The 22,647-nt window shown below is 34.9% G+C and overlaps 1 protein-coding gene across 1 annotated transcript; it reads left to right on the forward strand.

Annotated features, from left to right (window-relative positions):
- The first annotated feature begins 461 nt into the window (after positions 1-461).
- On the forward strand, positions 462-4,286 carry LOC111404214 (beta-glucosidase). Its single transcript, XM_023032995.1, has 13 exons — positions 462-685; positions 790-859; positions 944-1,002; positions 1,268-1,343; positions 1,430-1,507; positions 1,665-1,752; positions 2,030-2,339; positions 2,441-2,556; positions 2,796-3,010; positions 3,113-3,144; positions 3,359-3,461; positions 3,564-3,672; positions 3,776-4,286. The coding sequence occupies exons 1-13, from the start codon at positions 479-481 to the stop codon at positions 4,017-4,019; spliced, it is 1,707 nt and encodes a 568-aa protein (XP_022888763.1). The 5' UTR covers positions 462-478; the 3' UTR covers positions 4,020-4,286.
- Positions 4,287-22,647: the final 18,361 nt, after the last annotated feature.

The raw sequence follows: 22,647 nt of genomic DNA on the forward strand, positions 1-22,647 counted from the left end.
TACTTTTCCTCTCATTATAATGTAGAATAAGGGGCCAAACGGTATAAATACATCACATTTTAATCACGTTAAAAAATCATTAACCATCTTAATCAATGTTTTTGTTCCAAAACATTGTTATCTTGCTTCGAAACGTGAAGTAAATAATTATTCTTAATTTTGTTTATGAATATTTTTTATTTATTTAAAAATGTAACAATTCTGTTCCGAAAGTTTATATTACCTGTTCATTAATAAGTAGCTACCATAATTATTGGAGCAAAATTGAATGACTTTCAAATAGATAAGAAGATTAAATTGAACAGCTGTCTTTATTTTATTTGTTTAGGTCTTCACTTGTAAGATAAGAGCGTGTTTGGCTGAGCTTAAAAGCTACACAGCTAAAAAGTTGGATTCAAATTTAATAATTAATTAATTCTTGCATCTGCCGGGGCTTGACAGAATTCCCTATAAATAGGGCTACTTACGCTAGTCCAAAATGCACCAAAGTCTGCAACTTACACTACTTCAAAGAGCACCAAAGTCTGCAATGGATATCCAAAGCAACGTCCTGACGATTACTAGCGGATCCTCACCAACTGACACTTCCTCCAATGGTCAGGCAGCCAAATCCACCAAAGAAAGGATCAAACGCTCTGATTTTCCCAGTGACTTTGTATTTGGCGCTGCAACTGCTTCATATCAAGTATATATGTGTCACATATTATTATACTATTCTGACTTCATTTAAAAAGAAAAAGAACATATATATAATTTGTTAAATTCTGGGCCACATATATAATTTTGCAGGTTGAAGGTGCATGGAACGAAGGAGGTAAAGGCATGAGTAATTGGGATTACTTTACACAGAGTCAACCAGGTCTCCTCTTTTTCCAATCTTCTCATGAATATATTATATAGTGTTCCATGTCTATTGCTGAGAATATGTTTATTGGACTGGTAGGTGGTATTTCCGACTTTAGCAATGGCACTATTGCAATTGATCACTTTAATATGTTCAAGGTATACTTTCAGTAATATTTACTATCACATGCTCTCGACGAGTTAGATAAATTCAACTTTTTTTAACTGGCTTGTACGCTAATATCTATGTTACTTCGTATTAAACATGGAATTAGATGAATTAAAAAAGAAACTTAAATAAAATTCCGAATTTCCCTTCATTTTGCTTACTCATGAAAAGTTTTCCATATTCCTTTTACTCTTAAGACAACTCAAGAATTTTTCCTTTTTTTTAACTCTATATTCATATTTAATAATGCTGCAGGACGATGTTGTCGTGATGAAGAAATTGGGTTTGAAAGCATACAGATTTTCACTTTCATGGCCTAGAATCTTGCCAGGCATGTTATTTTCTAATTACTACTGGAGTTTGTGCATCGTTTTATGATGTTCTATTAAATGTGTGCACTCTATTTTGGTGTTTTAGGAGGAAGACTGTGTCACGGTGTATCTAAAGAAGGAGTTCAGTTCTATAACGATCTCATTGATGCACTCTTGGCAGCTGGTTAGAATCAATTGCATGGTTCTTATATTGATTGTTTCGTAAAAAAACTATTATTGCATAAATCACAATTGGAATTAAGTACAAAATTTGGCTTGTGTGCTTCTCGGAATCATATTTCATATTATCATCTCACATTCTTTCAATCCCTTTTGTGCAGACATAGAGCCATATATAACTATCTTTCACTGGGATATTCCCCAATGTTTGCAACTAGAGTATGGTGGCTTCCTACATGAAAGAGTTGTGTAAGTAACTCAATCTTTCATCCTATAGCACATTACTAAGATATTTATTGAACCTGAAAAGTGAATCCAAATTTTAAAAAAATAAAAATAAAATAATAATAATCATTTGCTCCAACATTATAAAAGAGAAAATACAAAATTTTTATTTAAAAATAAAATAAAATTGATTACAATTTTAGTAAAATGGTGGACAATCTTCTACAAAGATTAAAGTTCCAGCTTAACAAGTTCTACCATATTTTGATCTATTGAGCCATTTTTTGTGTCTATAATACAGGCAGGATTTTATTGAGTATTCTGAGATTTGCTTCTGGGAATTTGGTGATCGGGTGAAATATTGGATTACCTTGAATGAGCCATGGTCCTTTACTGTTCAAGGATATGTGGCTGGTGCTTTTCCGCCCAATCGTGGTGTAACTCCGAAAGATACTGAAGAAACTAAAAAGCATGCCCGTCTTCATAGAGGTGGAGGAAAACTTCTAGCTGCTTTCAAGTATGGAAATCCCGGCACGGAACCATATAAAGTGGCACACAATTTAATCCTTTGTCATGCACATGCTGTGGACATATACAGAACGAAATATCAGGTTTCCACATATTAATTTCATCAGTAATTTTATGCAGATATACATGTTTATATAATACTTTGATATATAGTTTACATAAACTGATATATTTGTACGTACAGGAAAGTCAGGGAGGTAAGATAGGGATTACAAATTGCATTAGTTGGAATGAGCCTCTTACTGACTCTCAAGAAGATAAAGATGCTGCTACTAGAGGAAATGATTTTATGCTTGGATGGTAACTCAATATCTTGACAATAATCATCCAAATTACCTTCTTAATCCATTGTTTTGCACTATCTTTTTTTTTTTTTTTTTTTTTTTATATAATTTCAAGCTGAATCTGTTCAACGACTTCATCTAAAAGTTTAAAAGAATAGAGTTAGAACTTTTTTTTTTTTTTGGTTAAATTCAGTATTCAACAACTCAAACTACAATAATTCTATTTTTTCATTTTTGAATTTTCATCTTTTGAAGGTTTGTGGAACCAGTGGTAACTGGAGAGTACCCAGAAAGTATGATTAAATATGTTGGCGATCGCCTTCCTAAATTTTCTGAAAAAGAGGAGAAGCTAGTGAAAGGATCCTACGACTTTCTAGGCATAAACTACTACACGTCTACTTATACCAGCGATGATCCAACAAAGCCGACAACTGATAGTTACTTTACTGATTCGCACACTAAGACTTCACGTAAGTATCAAGATCTATAATGGGTACAATAGTAAAGTTTATCATCACAAGTTAATTAGACACTAAATGGAACATAATACTAATTACTCCCATTCTTTTTAGATGAACGCAATAAGGTGCCTATTGGTGCACAGGTATGCAAAATCTTGTCCCTTCCCTCGAAAGAAGATAGATTGGATTATATTCTAACAGCTTATGGGTGTACAACTTCAACAAATTATTGAAATGCATAATCGTGTCATATATAAGATTCACAACGATTTAAAATAATTCCTATGGCATAGTTTATTTCTAATTTTCTTATAAAATAATATATATAATAATTAGAATCTTCTTCTTTTGTGTAAGGCTGGTTCGGATTGGTTATACATAGTTCCATGGGGAATCTACAGAGTTATGGTTGATATGAAGAAAAGATATAATGATCCGGTTATTTACATTACAGAGAATGGTAAGTTCGTATTTACTATTATTATTTCATTTATAATTACACAGCAAGATATATATTGAAATGTTTCTAATCTTAATTTGGTGAAAATAATATAACGTGTAGGAGTGGATGAAGTAAACGATAAGTCCAAGACTAGTACCGAAGCTCTCAAGGATGATATAAGGATTCACTATCACCAAGAACATCTCTACTACCTTAAGCTAGCGATGGAGTAATTAATTCATTTAGTTTGTTGTCCAAATTAATTATTATGAATGTATTTACTTCACAGCATTTACTCAATTCGTGCTAAAGATTTTGCTTTCCTTTTTCAGTCAAGGTGTAAATTTGAAGGGTTACTTCATATGGTCGTTGTTCGACAATTTTGAATGGGCTGCTGGATTCAGTGTTAGATTTGGCGTTATGTATGTAGACTACGCTAATGGTCGTTACACAAGGTTGCCAAAACGTTCAGCTGTATGGTGGAGGAACTTCCTCACCAAGCCTACAGCAGTTCCATTGAAGAATGAACCTGAAAAATCTGAAGATCGTCGTAAAAGGCTTAGAGGCAGCACCTAGTTTAGCTTATGAAACTAGTGCTTCCTTGATTTTATGTTGAATAATGCACGGTGGAGGATGTTGCTTTAAATTTTTTTTTTGTCGTTGTTGTTGGTTGAAAAGTCATGTCATTGTTGTTGAATGATGCATGGTTCAACTTGTACTCGTTATGTTCCAATAAAGGAGTTGGGCTCCATGTCAAACTTGCGTGTTGATTTTTATTTTTATTTTTTTTAAGTTGTGCAGTAAAAGATTTGGGACTGGCATAATCCAGTTCTTATTAGTATATTTATGTTTCTTCCAATTCTTTAAAATTTGATAAAAATGGGTTATGCCCAAGGTTCTACGAGGGACCGCAATGAAAAAGGCAAAACAACTAAGCTCCCGTTTGTTTTTTTATTTTTGGAAGAATGAAAATGAAAAATATAGTTGTTATGGCCCATACAAAAAATATAATTTCAAATTTGGTGGCTTGATGTAATTGATAACGGTCATATTTTTCATTTTAATGAAGAAGTAATGAGAACCAAACAGGGGACTAAAATTATTTTAGAAATTTCCTTTCCCATGCAATTCTTGACTGATATTTTTTTTTTTTGGACTTTCATTTTAATCATCATCATCACTGTCCCGTAAAGGATTTGATAAACTTAAATACGGTGGTGGAATTTCAGCCTTATAAATAGAAAATCATAGTTGAATGGGTTACCCTTAATTTGTGCTGTGAGTTGTGCCCCACAACAGATTGCAAAATTATGGTTTGGACTTGATGGGCTCGAAACCAACGTTTAAAACTGTTGGGGCTTTTCCATTTAGGAAGAGAGACAAAAAAAAAATAAAAATTAAAGAGTAAAAATTGTACATAAATATGTACATAAATGTATCGGTAGGTGTGTTCATAAAGGCACCGGCATGACACAGCTGAGATGATTTATTCTTCACCATTGAATCATGCAATAGACTCTTCTACCACAAACACCATCGTGACTTTTAAATACTAATACTCTGTAGCATAACGGGTGCTATCACACGACCTAGGTGGCGTGAAAGTGATAGAACATCATAAATGTAACTCATTTATTTGCTTTTAATGCGATTCATCAATTAATGATACTTGCATGTCACCTAGTTGTTTAATGTGAATGGTACTATATAACATTATTTGAATGTTAAATCACTATACAATGTTGCTACAAATAAGTTAAAAAACAAAAATAAAAATTGACAGAATTATTATAAAAAGACACTTGGCAATTTTTCATTTATTAACAAGAACTAAGGTTAATAATCAAAAGATAAATATAATTGTCAATGGTAATACTAATGGATTCATAACTTTCACACTTTCACATCATACCACAAGCAAATCTTTTTCCCATTCATAAACAATTATAAAAAGCGAAGAAAGCCAACTGTAAATAATATTAACAAGAACTAAAGTTTTCTTGGCATTGAATAAATTAAAATATCCTAACATCAACTACAAATATATGTTAATTATATAAAATATCATGACTTTAACAAAAGATTACATCTAGTTCAACCAATTATAATTCTAAACATAAAAAACATGCAGATGTAGAGTTAGAAACTATTGCCCCAAAAAATAAAAATATTATCACGTCACCCAAAATAAAGTAAAAAAAAAATTAATTATCACCATTTAAACCATTGGATGGAGATGCATTAGACTAAGTTGGTCGAAGAAGAAATTCTTCTGGAATGTGATTTAAGAATGTCTGCATAGATTTCAATTGAGAATAAATTTCTTGAATCTNACATTCGCACTCAACTGGAAAAGGTCAGGAAATTCCTTGTCTTGGAACTTCTTTTTTAAATCAAAGCTCAAGCAGCCTTGTGCAATCTTAACAAATTCTTTTTCGGGCAAAGGTACAAAACATTTGCTTCTTGCTGTTTTGAACCTTTGGAGAAAACTTTCTGCCCATTCATTTGGCATTTGACGTAGATTCGCCAAATCAGCCAAAGTGACTTCAGATTCAGTTTTGTAGAACTGAGCATGAAACAACTGTTCCAGTTGTTGCCATGTTTGAACAGAGTTCGCTGGCAAGTTAATGAACCAGGAGAAAGCTACTCCTGTTAACGAACTGGGGAAAAGTCTCATTTTATGGTAATCGGTTACATTACCACTTTGCAACGTGAATCGCCCTATGTGTTCTAGAGTAGACACCTCTCCCAAACCAGTAAAGAGTGAGAATTCTGGCACTTTGTAACCTCTAGGCCATGGATATGCTTGGTCTACCCAATCAGGATATGGTTTTGTGTACGTCGGCCTAATGACAGGATGCACCCCAAAGGCCATCTGATCCTGCACGATTTTCATAATCTGATTCCTCAACATGACATTGGGATCATACGGAATTCCTACAGGTTGATTAACCGGTTGATTTGCATGAGGCCTGATGTTTGGTCCTTGGTTGGCAACAAAATTACCATAATTAGGGTCATTACCATTAGGTTGGACATCTACCCCCTCGTTACCACGTGGAATATTCTGTCCATTGTTTAGGACATTATCTCTCACGTTTGGATTACCCCCCAAGTTAGGCATACCACTACTACTACTTTGATTTGGTATTGTAGCACCTCCTTGGTTTGAAGTATAGGGGCCAGAAAGTGGTTCTACCCCTTGACTTGGACTTGGGACGGAAGGATTATGTCCTACTATCGTCCTAGTTTGAAAGTGACTTGTAAGAGGTATAGCCGGTTGACATATTTGGCCCACTAACTTGTTCATTGTTTCATTCAACGTCTTTAGTTGTTTGGCCATATTGTCATAGTGTGCATTACCACTTTGTGTAAATCTTTCCATATTATGAATATTTCGAAGATTTACCTGTTCAACGACGTCTTGAGTGAGTTCTCCAAGCAATGCACGCATGGTTCGAGGACTCAGCTCCGTCATTGGTTCGTAACGACTGTTACTGCTCTGATTTTGTCCATCTGTTCGTGGAGAGGCATGTTGCTCCTCATATCGCTCGATTAAAGACTGGATTCCTCCCTGACTTGCTCCTTCCTTGTCGGATCTCTGAGGCATATTGTTTCACCTTTTGCACTTTCAAACACCTAACACCACTGTCCCACTGGGCGTGCCAAATTGTTTCGCGCGGGTTAACTCGCTAACAATTAAAGAGGATCAGACGATTGTGTAAGGGACGAAAACCTCTTGAGACAAAGTCCCAAAAAGGGGTGTTCTTTTATTGGCGATGAACTTTACAATTGGAAACGAAAAACAACGTGCCTCCAAGGAGCGCAAGCACACGAGTTACAGAAAGGAAAGTGTTTAAATCTAAAAGTTAAAGAAATGAAAATTACATATTTTCTGTTCGAGAGTTTTGGATTCGGTCCTTTGCTTCTACGTCCTTTCTCCCTTTTATACCTCATAGGCGATCTCTTTATAATTAATTGCTCTAAAAAACTGCTTGATCGCCCTATAACTACCCACTTTCTTTGTAGTGGCCATTTTGTCATGAAACTGTCCTTTTAACTGTTGCCATTATCTTGCATCGTTTAACTGCCTTCGATTGAATTCCTTGAGTTGTGGAACGTGATAAGGCTACTTTAACAACCGCCTTGATAACTGCATTCCTTGATAACCACGATGCGTTATGTTTGTTGATACCTTGGGCGACTTGAAGGTTTGGGCGAGAGTAGAATAACAGCTCTGGGCGACCGTATGACACCCATTCGTTCAGATTCTGGGCGACTTGCAAACTTGGGCGATGGCGTTGCCACATTCTTGGGCCCCTTGTTTGTGCCTTCACCTTGACTCGTTCGATTGGACTTCATTCTTTGGGCCATCCGATTTGGGGATTCTCCAATTGGGCTTTACTCCTTGGGCTGTTCGACTTGGGCTGAATTTTTATGTGTCAACAATAAGGTAATATAATCATATTATTAATTACGGAAACCAACTTATACGATCCTCAAACCACTTAGGAAATGTGATTTCTTGAACTTTTTGTAATTTCTGACACCTGGTTCTTTTTAATTCTTGAATCTTCCATATGTTCACCTCATAAATAAGAAAATATAATAATAGCATAATTATTTAAGTAGAAGATCCGTCGCCTTATCGATAAACATATCTCCGTTGTAATTGTTTAATCTCTAAATGCGTTGACAAGTACGGAATCAAGGCATATATACCTAATCCCTGCCATCAGTTCAATTATATTTAAACCAAGTGTCGCATTTGATTTCATTTTTAAGAATGGTTAAGTAATTGCTGTGTTAATTAATAGGCATTTGGGATTAATAAATTAGTTTTGCCAACTCAAAATTCATCCAATTATACAATAATTTTCAAACCTCTAAAATAATAATAATAATTATAAGTTGCTATGTTCTCATTAATTGGGTTTTACATGGATAAGCAAGATATAAAAATAAGTACAATTAGCACTACGCAGTCAAAAATCATAAATTGGACTCAACTTCAACCATGAATTCATCAGTTCCGTGAAAAAGTCCGTTCACATGAGGAATATAGGTTCTTGGAAGATATATCGGGTGACGAGTTCATCGATGGTGTCGGCGGAGAAGAAACAGTGTGTCTGGTCTGGGAAAAAGGAAACTTTACACAAGGCATTCACTCGTTAAGAACAGATACAAACTTCAGAATCTAAATTTTGTTGGATTGAGGATGGAATCGAACAGTGAATGCGCTCAAGCCGAGAAACGAAAAGTGATATATCATATTTTCAAATTTTAGAAATTTTTCTCTATTTTCTTGGAATTTTCTATATGTAAAGTGATAAAAAAAAAAGAAAAAAAGGGTCGACTCAGATAGTTGAATCTACCACGAATTTAAATTTGCAAATATGATGCCCCTTTAAGCATTTTTATTGTCATATGATGATGCCCCTTTAACACTTGATCCCTTCTCCTCTTTTAGTATCCTATGTTTGATTCTTCAATTATTTCCATGATACTTGAAAAAGAGCAGGAAAACTTAATCAGCTACAAAAAGCAAATGCACAAAGAAAAATATGAAATCACGTGTGTGCTTAGGATAACTTATTTTGATGACATTGACTCTGAATTGCTACAAATCTTAAAAATATTAAAAAAGTTCTAATGTACCACTTAACAAAGAAAGGGTAAGAGTTAAGAAATTTGAGCTGCTCTAAATAAGTGTTTGCTAATAGTTATTAAATTAACTTTGTTGAGATGACTCGCAAGGAGGATTGAGACGAGTGAAAGCCTTACACTACTTGTAATGTCATCCCTTGCATGCAAGGGCAGATGTAGACATTTTGGTGAAGTAGTGGATTGGTGGCGATGGGTAAATGGTAATGGCAATCGGCAGGGGCTTTATTCAAATGGTTGGAGAGAGAGAGCTGTCTGCTGCCGGTTGCATTACGTATGTTCACCTTCTAATTAAAATAAGAAAAGAATCTTAACTCTATTTATTATATCCAAGTAGAAATCTTCCATTTTAAAATTTTAATCCTCAAAATTAAATCGTCTAGCACATATATTACTCTTTATTTTCCAAATTGAACAGCGCGTTCATATCCTGGACCAACAGGAAAAAAACAAACTAATTGACATTGTCCTCTCATGTTATTAGACCAATTGCATGTTCTTGATATGAACATTTGAAATATTAGTGGAATAAAAAATTCAAAAATTCTACAATAACTTCATCAAATCACATATAAAGACAAAATGAATCCAACAAAGTCCTCAATTAATATTTGACTGGCAATATAATTTAGGACTAGTTTATTATTTAGCTTCTTAGTCAAATTGATTTAACTCCACAAAAAACAAAACTTAAAAATGAAGAAGCACTGATTGAAGCTAGAAACCGAAAAAAACCAAAAATTAAATACGAAAATGAGATTCTACTTCTTCCTCCACCCTTTTTTTTTTTTTTTTTATCACGATTTTGCTTTGTTGACTTCAGACTTTTTCTGCTAAAGCATATGTATCACAATAACAATCAAATTAAAAAATCATATGAATATAAAAATACATAAAAAAGAGGAAAACACTTCGACACACACTCTAAAAAACCAAAGATCGTAATGCTAAGAGCTGACCCATCTACAAATACTAAATTCAACTCAAATTATATGTGAATATCAACTAAATAAATTTAACACTCATCAAAAGGGTTCACAACTGTAGAGAGAATAATTTCCAAGTCTAATATCTTTATTGCCATCCACGCCTTCAATTTTTTTATGCAGTTTACAACAATATCCCTTCCACTTCTTGTTCATTGAACGATCAATAGCACCTTTGATTGGCTGGTTCAATTCAAACTCGAATTTTTCCTTCAAAAAAATTATTAGAGGTAAACTTGCACTTATATACATCATGAAGAAAAACATAAAAAGTGATAGAGAAGCACATTCAGACGAGCCAAAAGTGGTGTCTTAGATGCATCACCAATCTCTTTTCATCTTTTACTGCTAGAGGTGCCATTGAACGAACAATAAATCCAATTTCATTAGCCCAAGCACATGTATTCTCTCCAATAACTTCTCCATTTTTGTTAAATTCTACTTGCAATTTATGTTTAGTAGTAACCACATCGTGTTCACTTCGTTTTTCTCTGCATAGGACCTCGTCCTCATCGTTTACGAAGAGTCCCTATAATAAAAATGTTATCATATGTCATATAATATAACATTTACCTAAGTATTAACACCAAACAATAAGACGAAAAAAAATGAAATCAAATGCGACACTTGGTTTAAATATAATGTAAAATGATAGAAAATTCCACATAAGTTCTTGAAACAGGATTTTCCGACTGCATCATTGAACAACCATCTTCATATGTCAGAACACAACTCATGGTACAAACTATATGTTAGATCTAAAAGTGTAATTGGCAATTCTGTGGACAAAACGGACTAAATTGTATAACTGTAAAAGTCGGGACTTAAATGAACATTGGTGTAAAAGTCAGGGACTTAGGGTGCAATTTGTATAGATGAGGTAAATTAGTATTCGAGTTGTTGAAGGAGTCAAGATGTCCAAGAAGATCATACAAGATCATCGAAAATCAATTGGAAGTCTAAAGGATATCAAAGAGTCGCACAAAATATGTTCTAAATTTTCAGTCGTAATTTACAATGAATTTCTCATATTGAAAACGTTGGAATTTGGACAGGGTTATCTCCAAAAGAATTGTAGCCCTTTGAGTTATCTTTCCATAAATTTGAGTCACCTCAATCGAATATCAGACGAGAAAGTTATGATGAAAATATAGACAACTGCTCACGGTCGCTCACTTCTCGCTGACATTTTGCTCGAGCAAAAAAAACAGAATACCTCTCGCTCGATTCTCGCTGGCATCTCGCTCGAGATACACTCCTATGAGGCAAAAACCCTGTTTCACATTTTTGAAGTGTTTTACTCAGCCCATACCACCTAAAAACCTTTAAATATAAATACTCAAGCCCTAGGACGAAATTGAAAAGATTGCTACATTATTTTTTCATTACAAAAGATATTCATAACATCTTTGAAGAGATCCAAGGTGCAATTAATTGAAGATTTCATCTACATCAACCTTGTGATTCGACAACCATTGTTTTGGGAAAAAATATTGAATCTACATAACCCAAAACACCTTACTTCTTTAATCTATTGAGGAAGGGACTCTCTCATTGGAGGATTAAGAGAGGTGGATTGAGGCGCAATTACAAGCACAAGAACGGATAGTTCTTGGTGTTCCACTTGGTAATACAATCAGCTAAGGACCAGGAGGTTGTAATGGACAACAGATTGGGCTGCAGGAGGTAGATCAGGAAGTCTAGCAAGAGGCTAGAAGTATCTACAGCAGTAGATCATGAGACTGGAGTAACGGGTCTGATTGGGTACGAAATTTGGTATAACTTGTACTTGCTGAATTGGTATAGTGGAGGTAACTAGCTTAGTCTCGGGGTTTTACCCAAGTTGGGATTTTTCCGTCATCATATTGTTTGTTATTTGCTGCTTTGCATAATATACAAACTACGGCATTTCAACATAGGTTAATTGAATTGCATGATTAATCACCTAGACAACTAATTAAAGTGACATGTTGCTTTAGTTAGATTATTTCCGCACTTAAGGTCAAATTGGTTAAAGTGAAATCTAGAACGTAAACTTGGTAATGCATAAAATTTGAACTTGATACTGTATCATGTTAGTCGAACTTTCTAGCATAACTAAGCGTTCTAGGTCAATTTTTTTTTCAAGTGGTATCAGAGCCTAAGTGTGAATCCTGACCTTATATTAGTCTAGATGAGTATGTCGTTGAATGTGCCACCCCACTTTGATGGGAATAATTATGCATATTGGAAAGTGAGAATGAGGGCATTTTTGAAATCCTTGGATGAGCGTGTTTGGCAGTTGTGGTAAACGGTTGGTCAGCCCCTAGTACCACAATAAATGGTGTAGTCACTCCCACCCCGGTAGAAAACTGGTCTAGAGCTCAATTGGATATTTGTAATTTAAATAGCAAAGCCCTCCATGCCCTATTTATGACAACTTTCCCCGAGGAGTTTAGGAGAGTGTCCATGTGTGAGATAACAAAGGAAGTTTGGGACATTTTAGAAACCACACTCAGGCAGTTAAGAATTCTAAGTTGCAGATGATGGGCACTGGGTTTGAAGGGATTAGAATGCGAGAGGATGAGATGTTTGATGTATTCTATGCTAGTTTAAATGACATAGTCAATTCGTCCTTCAACCTAGGTGAGAAAATCCCCGAGTCTAAGATAGTGAGAAAGATTCTTAGATTCTTACCTGAGCGTTTTAGGCCTAAAGTCATGACAATTGAGGAGAGCAAGGACATAGACACTATCAAAGTAGAGGAGTTAGTTAGAACCCTCCAGACCTATGAATTGACCTTAGACAATCCCGCTAAAGAAAAATTCATAGCCTTGAAAACCGCTAGGAATATCTGGATGAAATCTTCTGATTCTGATTTACCCAATAATAAGGAGATGGCATACCTAACTAAAAATGTTTAGGAATAAGAAGAAGCCTCAAGAGAGACAAAGAGGTGGCCCGAGAGAATCTAGGAAGAAATCCAAATCCGTGAGATGCCATAACTATCACAGTTTTAGTCATGTGAGGAATAAGTGCTTTAGTACTAAGAGATTTGAAGAGAAGGCTATGAATAATACTCTCACTGATGACGAGTCTAGCTCGGACAATTAGAGTGAGACATCCACCTGTGAGGAGAGTGGAAACGTTGCTAGGGGTAAAAGTGGATCCGAACAAGGGAGTGATAGGGAAGATGACTTAGATAGTAGTGAAGAATCTGGTGATGAGAGTGGAAGTGAGCAAGATCTAGAAACAGCCTATGATAGGATGTATGTGGAAAGCCTCAAGATCTTAGCCACTAACTAGGCGCAAGAATGTGAAGGAGCTTAGACTAGAGAAGGAACAGTTAGAGGCCCGGGTTAGTGATCTCGCCAGTAAGAATGAGATGTCCTCTAGAAGAGTAAGTGAGCTGACCATTGTGAATGAGACCTTAGCCATTCAGGTTAAGCACCTTGAGAGTGAGCTAGAGTTGTCTAGGTCTCAGTTACTTGCATTTTCTAGCAGTTTTGAAAAGCTAGATAATATTCTAGGTATATGCAAGTAGGCTGGTGATAGGGAAGGGCTAGGTTTTGATCTAAATATTGCTAGTACATCACAGACCACCTTTGCTCGTGCTACTGACCAACCAAACATTGTGACTAACCCCATACAAAATATTGTGGAATCTTTAGAACGTAGGTCTACCAGACGTCATAGGACCCGTCGGCCTAGGAATAGAAATCAATGTAAGCATATCATAGGTCCTAGGTTGGCCCCTACATGTTTTCACTGTGAGAAGTTAGGTCACATCCGCCCTAGATGTCATCAGTACCTAAATAATATGAAAGACTTTAGCCTGAAACAGAACAAAAATCAGGTGTCTGTTGGTCTGATTAGGTTCCTTACTCATCAAGTGAATCGTTTGACTCAACTGGTGACACAGCTGTCTGAAAACAATTCCCGTTCTAGACAGGTTTGGATGAAGAAAAGTGATCTCTCGAATTTGGAAATAGATCGTGGTGCTCTTAAAGGGAAGAGCACTTATATACCTACTTGATTAGGTATTTTTGATGCATGCTTAGCTCTTAATTGAAATATAATTGTTGCATGCATCATGTGTATCATATTTATTTCTGTTTTGTTATTCATTTCATGCATGCATTTTCATTTATTTCTTTTGTTCATGCATGTTTATTTTTGTCATTGTGTGCTTGAATTTATTTTATTTTGTGTGTGGAGCATTCATTTTAGAAAAAATGAAAAACATAAAAACATTGAAAATTTGAAAAAGACAAAAATAGTTGGTTATGAAAATTTTTACAGCATGACACATGACTTTGAGCTTGCACGTTGTATCATGTAGAAGTTAAAATTGATAAGCTGTAGAATAATTTTCATTGCTTGGTTAGGTCTAGTTGGATTAATCTGTATAAATGTCTTCATGTACCATCTGCACTGCACACACTATGAACTTGTTCGTGGGACTCTATCGCCTGTGTGAGATTTGAGATGGCTGTCACATATTGATGGGGTGACTTTGAACATGAATTGACCATATTTTTGTAGACTTTAACCCACAAATCTTTCCCATTAAATAAAAGCTCATATCTTAATGTTCTTATTCGGGGCCTATTTGACTCGAGCAATTAAGTTTGCGGGGTCTCTTAAAACCTGGTGCCTATGGTCAACTGACTTGGGTTAACCGGCCTAAAGCTCGCTACAGGGGTCATCTTAGTTGTCTAACGGAGAAGAAGTTACACTTAAGATGAAAAAGTAATTCGCTAAAAAATGAGAAAAATAAGAAGAGCTGAAATAATAAGAAAATCTAAAAAATATAAAAGCTCATAGTAAGGGGAAGGTAAGTAAAAATAATAAGTATAGGTCTTACTACACATTACAAGGTTTGACTTTCATCAGTAGGAGAATATACTTACTGGCAGTGATCGACATGTCCCTTCTCACAAAATTAAGGTTTTGGAGTCTTGCTTACATTAGAATAGTGACACTTTACACATATGAGTCACTTGTACTTTTTACTCCATTTTGGTCTAAACTGAGTATGTGGGGGAGGTCTGCTACTTTTTAATTTTACTTTTGCATGCTATCAACTGCATTTTTGAGTTATTATGTGTTATTTGCTCAGCTTGTTCTTGATATGATTCTCTTCAGTATTTGTGACAAAAAGGGATAGAGAAAAGTATAACTGATGGAGAGAAGGGAGAGAAAAAACATGTAAAAGAGCATACACATAGGGGGAGAGCTACTGCATTTGCAATGTGCGCATGATTTCATTCATTGACATTACTTGCATTGCATTGCTATGTTTATGAGTCGTTGGGGAGAGACATAGATACATTTACCTACTGCATAAAAACATGAAAGCTTGCAGTAAGGGGGAGTGTTGCATTGCATTCCGTATCACATCCATCTGTTTGAGTTTTTGATGTTTAGTGGAGTTAGTATCTTGGTTGGTGTTTTGATTGGCATCAATATCACGTCTCAAACGTTATGTTGATTTGTGATTAAGAGTTTTAATTAATTTTTATATTTCCTGTATCACGTTCTTTTATACTGGGTATATGAGTTTGTGGATTTCAAGAAACAGGTACACGAAGGAGTGCAAGACTCAGTGATTGGGTTCACTGGATAGTTTAGTTTTTAGTTGTCAAGTCCTGACTTATTTTTTTATTGTCCTAACTTCATTTGTAGAGTTTTGTCACAGAATGTCAAAGGGGGAGTTTGTTAGATCTAAAAGTGTAATTGGCAATTCTGTGGATAAAACGGACTAAATTGCATAATTGTAAAAGTCAGGGACTTAATTGAACATTGGTGTAAAAGTCAGGGACTTAGGGTGTAATTTGTATAGATGAGGTAAATTAGTGTTCGAGTTGTTGAAGGAGCCCAAGATGTCCAAGAAGATCATACAAGATCATCGGAATGCAATTGGAAGTCTTAAGGATATCAAAAAGTCGAACAAAATATGTTCCGAATTTTCAGTCGTAAATTGCAATGCATTTTTCACATGGATAATGTTGGAATTTGGACAAGGCTAATTCTAGAAGAATTGTAGCACTTTGAGTTAGTTTTCCAACGAAAATTGAATCACCTCAATCAGACATTGGAGGAGAAACTTATGATAAAAATACAGACGACTACTCACTGTCGCTCGCTTCTCGCTGGCATTTCGCTCGAGCGAAAAAAACAGAATACCTCTCGCTTGATTCTCGCTGGCATCTCGCTCGAGCTACACTCTTATGCGGCAAAAACCCTATTTCGTGTTTTTGAAGTGTTTTACTCGGCCTATACCACCTAACACCTTCAAATATAATTACTCAAGCCCTAAGACGAAATTGAAAAGGTTGCTACATTATTCTTTTATTGCAAAAGATATTCATAAAATCTTTGAAGAGATCCAAGGTGCAATTAATTGGAGATTTCATCTACATCAATCTTGTGATCCGGCAACCATTGTTTTGGGAAAAAAACATTGAATCTACATAACCCAAAACACCTTACTTCCTTAATCTATTGAGGAATGGTCTGTCTCATTGGAGGATTGAGAGAGGTGGATTGAGATGCAGTTAAAAGCAAAAGAACGGATGGTTTTTGGTGTTCCACTTGGTGATACAATTAGCTAAGGACCTCCTTGTAGTGGACAGCAGATTGGGCTGCAGGAGGTAGATCAGGAAGTCTAGTAAGACGCTAGAAGTATCTACAGCAGTAGATCGTGAGAGAGATCCAAGGTGCAATTAATTGGAGATTTCATCTACATCAATCTTGTGATCCGGCAACCATTGTTTTGGGAAAAAACATTGAATTTACATAACCCAAAACACCTTACTTCCTTAATCTATTGAGAAATGGTCTGTCTCATTGGAGGATTGAGAGAGATGGATTGAGATGCAGTCAAAAGCACAAGAACGGATGGTTTTTGGTGTTCCACTTGGTGATACAATTAGCTAAGGACCTAATCTTTGAAGAGATCCAAGGTGCAATTAATTGGAGATTTCATCTACATCAATCTTGTGATCCGGCAACCATTGTTTTGGGAAAAAACATTGAATCTACATAACCCAAAACACCTTACTTCCTTAATCTATTGAGGAATGGTCTGTCTCATTGGAGGATTGAGAGAGGTGGATTGAGATGCAGTCAAAAGCACAAGAACGGATAGTTTTTGGTGTTCCACTTGGTGATACAATTAGCTAAGGACCTCCTTGTAGTGGACAGTAGATTGGGCTGCAGGAGGTAGATCAGGAAGTCTAGTAAGACGCTAGAAGTATCTACAGCAGTAGATCGTGAGACTGGAACATCGAGTCTAATTTGGTACGGAGTTTGGTATAACTTGTACTTGCTGAATTGGTATAGTGGAGGTAACTGACTTGGTCCCAGAGTTTTACCCACATTGGGATTTCTCCGTCATCATATTATTTGTCATTTACTGCTTTGCATAATATACAAACTGCGGCATTTCAAAATAGGTTAATTGACTTGTATGATTAATCACTTAAACAACTAATTAAAGTAATATGTTGCTTTAGTTAGATTAATTCCGCACGCAAGGTCGAATTGGTTAAAGTGAAATCTAGAATGTAAACTTGGTAACACATAAAATTTGAACTTGATACTGTATCACGTTAGTCGAACTTTCTAGCATATCTAAGCGTTCTAGGTCAAATTTTTTTCACTATATAAACAAAAACATATATATGTAAAGTTAAGAAGCATACCTGAATTTAAAAGCTATAAAGATGTGTACATAATTAACTTGCCTATATATTACAATTCACATTGCTAAGTAATTCACACGATTAGTGATACTAGAGTATGTATTCTGATCGGCATCATTTTCTAACACATCATCATCATTTGCACCATCCTATGAATCATCACTATCTAAATTGGGTAAATCATTCTCGTTCTCATCTCTAAAATCATCATATTATCCAGTGTCATCGATGGAATCATAATCTTGCATCAAAGTTGCTCCTTTTTCATTTTATATGATATCATCATCAAGCATAATTGGTTTAACATCATCACAGGCAAAGGATTGAGTTGGCTCTCAAGCCCAATAGCCCTTTTTTAAGGTTTTTTTTTTTTTTTGGGTAAAAAATCAGTTTTTTATGTGTAAAATTTTTTTTTCGACATAGTAGCCCGATTTGAAATTTTGTAACTCGGTCTTGGATCCAATCTTGAATCCGCTCCTGTGGGCTCCTGAATCTGGTTCTACAGAGACAGAATTGAATTGTTGACAAATCATTTTCTTGTATAACCATTTGTTTGTCTCGGCTTTGACTATCATCTTTTTCTCCATTTTTAACTTTGTCTCACAAGTGACGATGAAAAACCATTTTAACAATTTTCCAATGAGCTTCATTCTTGGGGTCATCAATATAAAATACTTGTTGAGCTTGAGAAGCAAAAATGATGGATCATTTTTGCGCCTTTACGTGCAATGCTTACACATGATGTTACAATCTTGATGTATCTTTCTTTCCTTTTTGTCTATATTGAACCGCTTGCATCTAAATAAATAAGCACGACACTCTTTTATACAGCATAACTCTATAACTTCTGTCAATACTCCCAAAAAAACCATATTTTCATTACTATGGAAACCATGAACACGCACCACTATTTTGAGTTCATTTATCATCAAGTGATTTGGTAAAAATTTGACTCCATTGACCACACAACCAGTATATGAGTAAACTTGAGTGATTGGACGACATGCTAAAGCATATAAATAATTGGTTGCTTCAGATGATCCAACATAGCGCAATTTTATCATCTATAACGTTGTGTCATACGATGAAAAATATCTATAAGGTAATATAATCATATTATTAATTACGGAAACCAACTTATACGATCCTCAAACCACTTAGGAAATGTGATTTCTTGAACTTTTTGTAATTTCTGACACCTTGTTCTTCTTAGTTCTTCAATCTTCCATATGTTCACTTCATAAATAAGAATATATAATAATAGCATAATTAATTAAGTAGAAGATCCGTCGCCTTATCGACAAACATATCTCCGTTGTAATTGTTTAATCTCTAAATGCGTTGACAAGTACGGAATCAAGGCATAAATACCTAATCCCTGCCGTCAGTTCAATTATTTTTAAACCAAGTGTCGCATTTGATTTCATTTTTAAGAATGGTTAAGTAATTGCTGTGTTAATTAATAAGCATTTGGGATTAATAACTTAGTTTTGCCAATTCAAAATTCATCCAATTATACAATAATTTTCAAACCTCAAAAATAATAATAATAATTATAAGTTGCTATGTTCTCTTTAATTGGATCTTACATGGATAAGAAAGATATAAAAATAAGTACAATTAGCACTACGCAGTCAAAAATCATAAATTGGACTCAACTTCAACCATGAATTCATCAGTTCCATGAAAATGTCCGTTCACATGAGGAATATAGGTTCTTGGTAGATATATCGGGTGACGAGTTCATCGATGGTGTCGGCGGAGAAGAAACACTGTGCCTGGTCTGGGAAAAAGGAAACTTTACACAAGGCATTTTTCACTCGTTAAGAACAGATGCACACTTCAGAATCTAAATTTTGTTGGATTGAGGATGGAATCGAATAGTGAATGCGCCCAAGCCAAGAAACGAAAAGTGGTATATCATATTTTCAAATTTTAGAAAATTTTCTTGGAATTTTCTATATGTAAAGTGATAAAAAAAAGAAAAAAAGGGTCGACTCAGATAGTCGAATCTACCCACAAATTTAAATTTGCAAATATACGGATACTTCTCATGTCATACGATGATGCCCCTTTAACACTTGATCCCTTCCCCTCTTTTAGTATCCTATGTTTGATTCTTCAATTATTTCCATTATACTTGAAAAAGAGCAGGAAAACTTAATCAGCTACAAAAAGCAAATGCACAAAGAAAAATATGAAATCACGTGTGTGCTTAGGATAACTTATTTTGATGACATTGACTCTGAATTGCTACAAATCTTAAAAATATTAAAAAAGTTCTAATGTACCACTTTACAAAGAAAGGGTAAGAGTTAAGAAATTTGAGCAGCTCTAAATAAGTGTTTGTTAATAGTTATTAAATTAACTTTGTTGAGATGACTCGCAAGGAGGATTGAGACAAGTGAAAGCCTTACACTACTTGTAATGTCATCCCTTGCATGCAAGGGCAGATGTAGACATTTTGTGTGAAGTAGTGGATTGGTGGCGATGGGTAAATGGTAATGGCAATCGGCAGGGGCTTTATTCAAATGGTTGGAGAGAGAGAGCTGCCTGCTGCCGGTTGCATTACGTATGTTCACCTTCTAATTAAAATAAGAAAAAACATATTTTATTTTATTTTTTCAAAAACTAGGGGGTCACGTGAACCCTAGGCCACCCCAGGTCCGCCCTCCTTGCATGGTCTTTCGTTTACTTTCCTTCACTTTCTTGATGTTATAATTCCACACCTTCGATCCATTACTTGCTTCTTCTTTATTTGTACCTTTCAGCTTAGGATCCTCCTCATTTTGGTTTCACCACTGATTTTGATTCATTATGATCAGTTGGCTCCTCTAATTTGAAATCCAATATTTCATCAACTTTAAGTCTTTAATCATCTCTGAAACATTTTTATTGTTTAGGTCGCTTCCCCAGTGCGCAATACATAATTAATATTGCTTTATTGTCCTCAACCCTCAAAACCAGTTCTCCTTTTCCACATCAATTAGAACTCGGATCTATTGCATGGAAATGCCATCTCAAGATCATCGGCATGTTTAGTCTTCTTCGATGTCGAGTACAATGAAGTCTACTGAGACGATCAGTTTGTCTATTTGATGAGCACATCTTCCTCTATACCTCGGGGATACTTGATTGATATTGCTGCTATTTGGAGTTGGCTATATTTCCCCAAACCTAGATTCCTGTAAACAAATAGAGATATTAAATTAATTTTGTACCTAAATTACATAAAAAATTAAAATTTATTAACATTTGAACTTTGCAAGATCTTTTGAAACTCACTGGATTTTTCTACTAGGCAACTTAATTTAGAGAATTGAATTGCACTCTCAATTAAATCTAATGTCTCAATTTTTCCAATCTTTCTTTTCTTCATCAACGTCTCTTTATGAATTAATTGTGATAGATAGGAAGTTGAGCTAAAGATTTAGCGGCTAGAATATAGATATGAAATTTCTTTACAATTTCAAAAAAATTTTAAATCTCTTGTTCACTTGAATCTTCATAAGCCTAAGACAAAATGTAATTGGTGGTAGATATAGCTTGACCGATAAAGAAACGGATAAACCTACTTGTACATAATTTTTTGTATATTAAGGTATCCTTACTCTCAAATGGGATGGAGCCCACTTGAATAAAATATTCGATGGGCTCCAACCCATGTGAGTGTGGGGACACCTTGATGTACAAAAAATTATGTACACCAAGCAAAATTTGAGAGAAATTATAGGCAGGGGAGCGGTTGTATTTTCTTGTTTAGCACATTCCTTAAAGTTATCAGGATGATTCACTTGCGCTTTCTTAGACTCAGTTTTCTTTACCACATTCATTTTTTCCATATTAATTTCCAGCAGTTGAACCCTGCTTCTTGTTATAATCGGATTTACATACCTTGGGTTGACTTTAATGTTACATAGGAAGGTAACTTCTCGTTTAGTCCAAATTATAATTAGTAATTTCCAAAGTTGTAATTGACAATTTCCTAATTCAAAGTCAAGTCATAGTTGAATTGTATTAGGAGCTTTCAAAATAGTTAAGGATTGATAGTATAGATCTTAAAGGAGTCCACGATGTCGAAGATGTCCAAGAAGATCACACATGATCAAGGAATGCAATTAGAAGTCCAAAGAGTGTCAAGGAGCCGCACAAGTTATGCTCCAAATTCTAAGTAACAACTTGAGAAATCTACTATGATTGAATGAATTAAAGGTTGAGAAAGAGTCCTTAAAATTTAAGGTTAAAACTCTTATAAATAATCTTGAAAAATCAAATGCCCAACTTCAATCCTTCTCTAATGGATCTAAGAAGATTGATAACATGATAGGTCTAAACAAAATAGATGGAAATAGATGAGATTTAGGCAATAATGATACAAATTCTCATACTAGTACTTCATCTTCTAACAATAAGTTTGTACATGTCTCAGAGCCTAAGGTTCAAAACTTGAAATCTAGAGTTGATCTCTGGTTAATCCACTTGTGTTACTATTGTTGTATAGTAGAACACATAAGACTTAAATATCATGAGCTCTAGAATAAGAACAAGACCAAGAATGTAGGTGTTCGATGATCGAATCATTAGTACAACATAGATTTTCCTCCACCTAAGGTTCAAAATATGAAACTTAGGGTAGTTTCTAAATTTGCTCCCACATGTAATAATTGTGGTGTTTTAGGTCACATTAGACCTAATTGTCATCAGTCATTGGTTAGGTATAACAAGATCTAACTACTTATATTAGCTTCTTGATTGACCAAGTGAGTCACTTGACTAAATTAATGACTCAATTAACTCAGATTATATTTTCTTCTCTCGACCTCACAAATCTAAGTGATGTTGATAATTACGATGTTCCTCATATTA

The sequence above is a fragment of the Olea europaea genome, chromosome 11, assembly GCF_002742605.1.
Source record: "Olea europaea var. sylvestris chromosome 11, O_europaea_v1, whole genome shotgun sequence".
In the NCBI taxonomy this organism is placed as follows: domain Eukaryota; kingdom Viridiplantae; phylum Streptophyta; class Magnoliopsida; order Lamiales; family Oleaceae; genus Olea; species Olea europaea.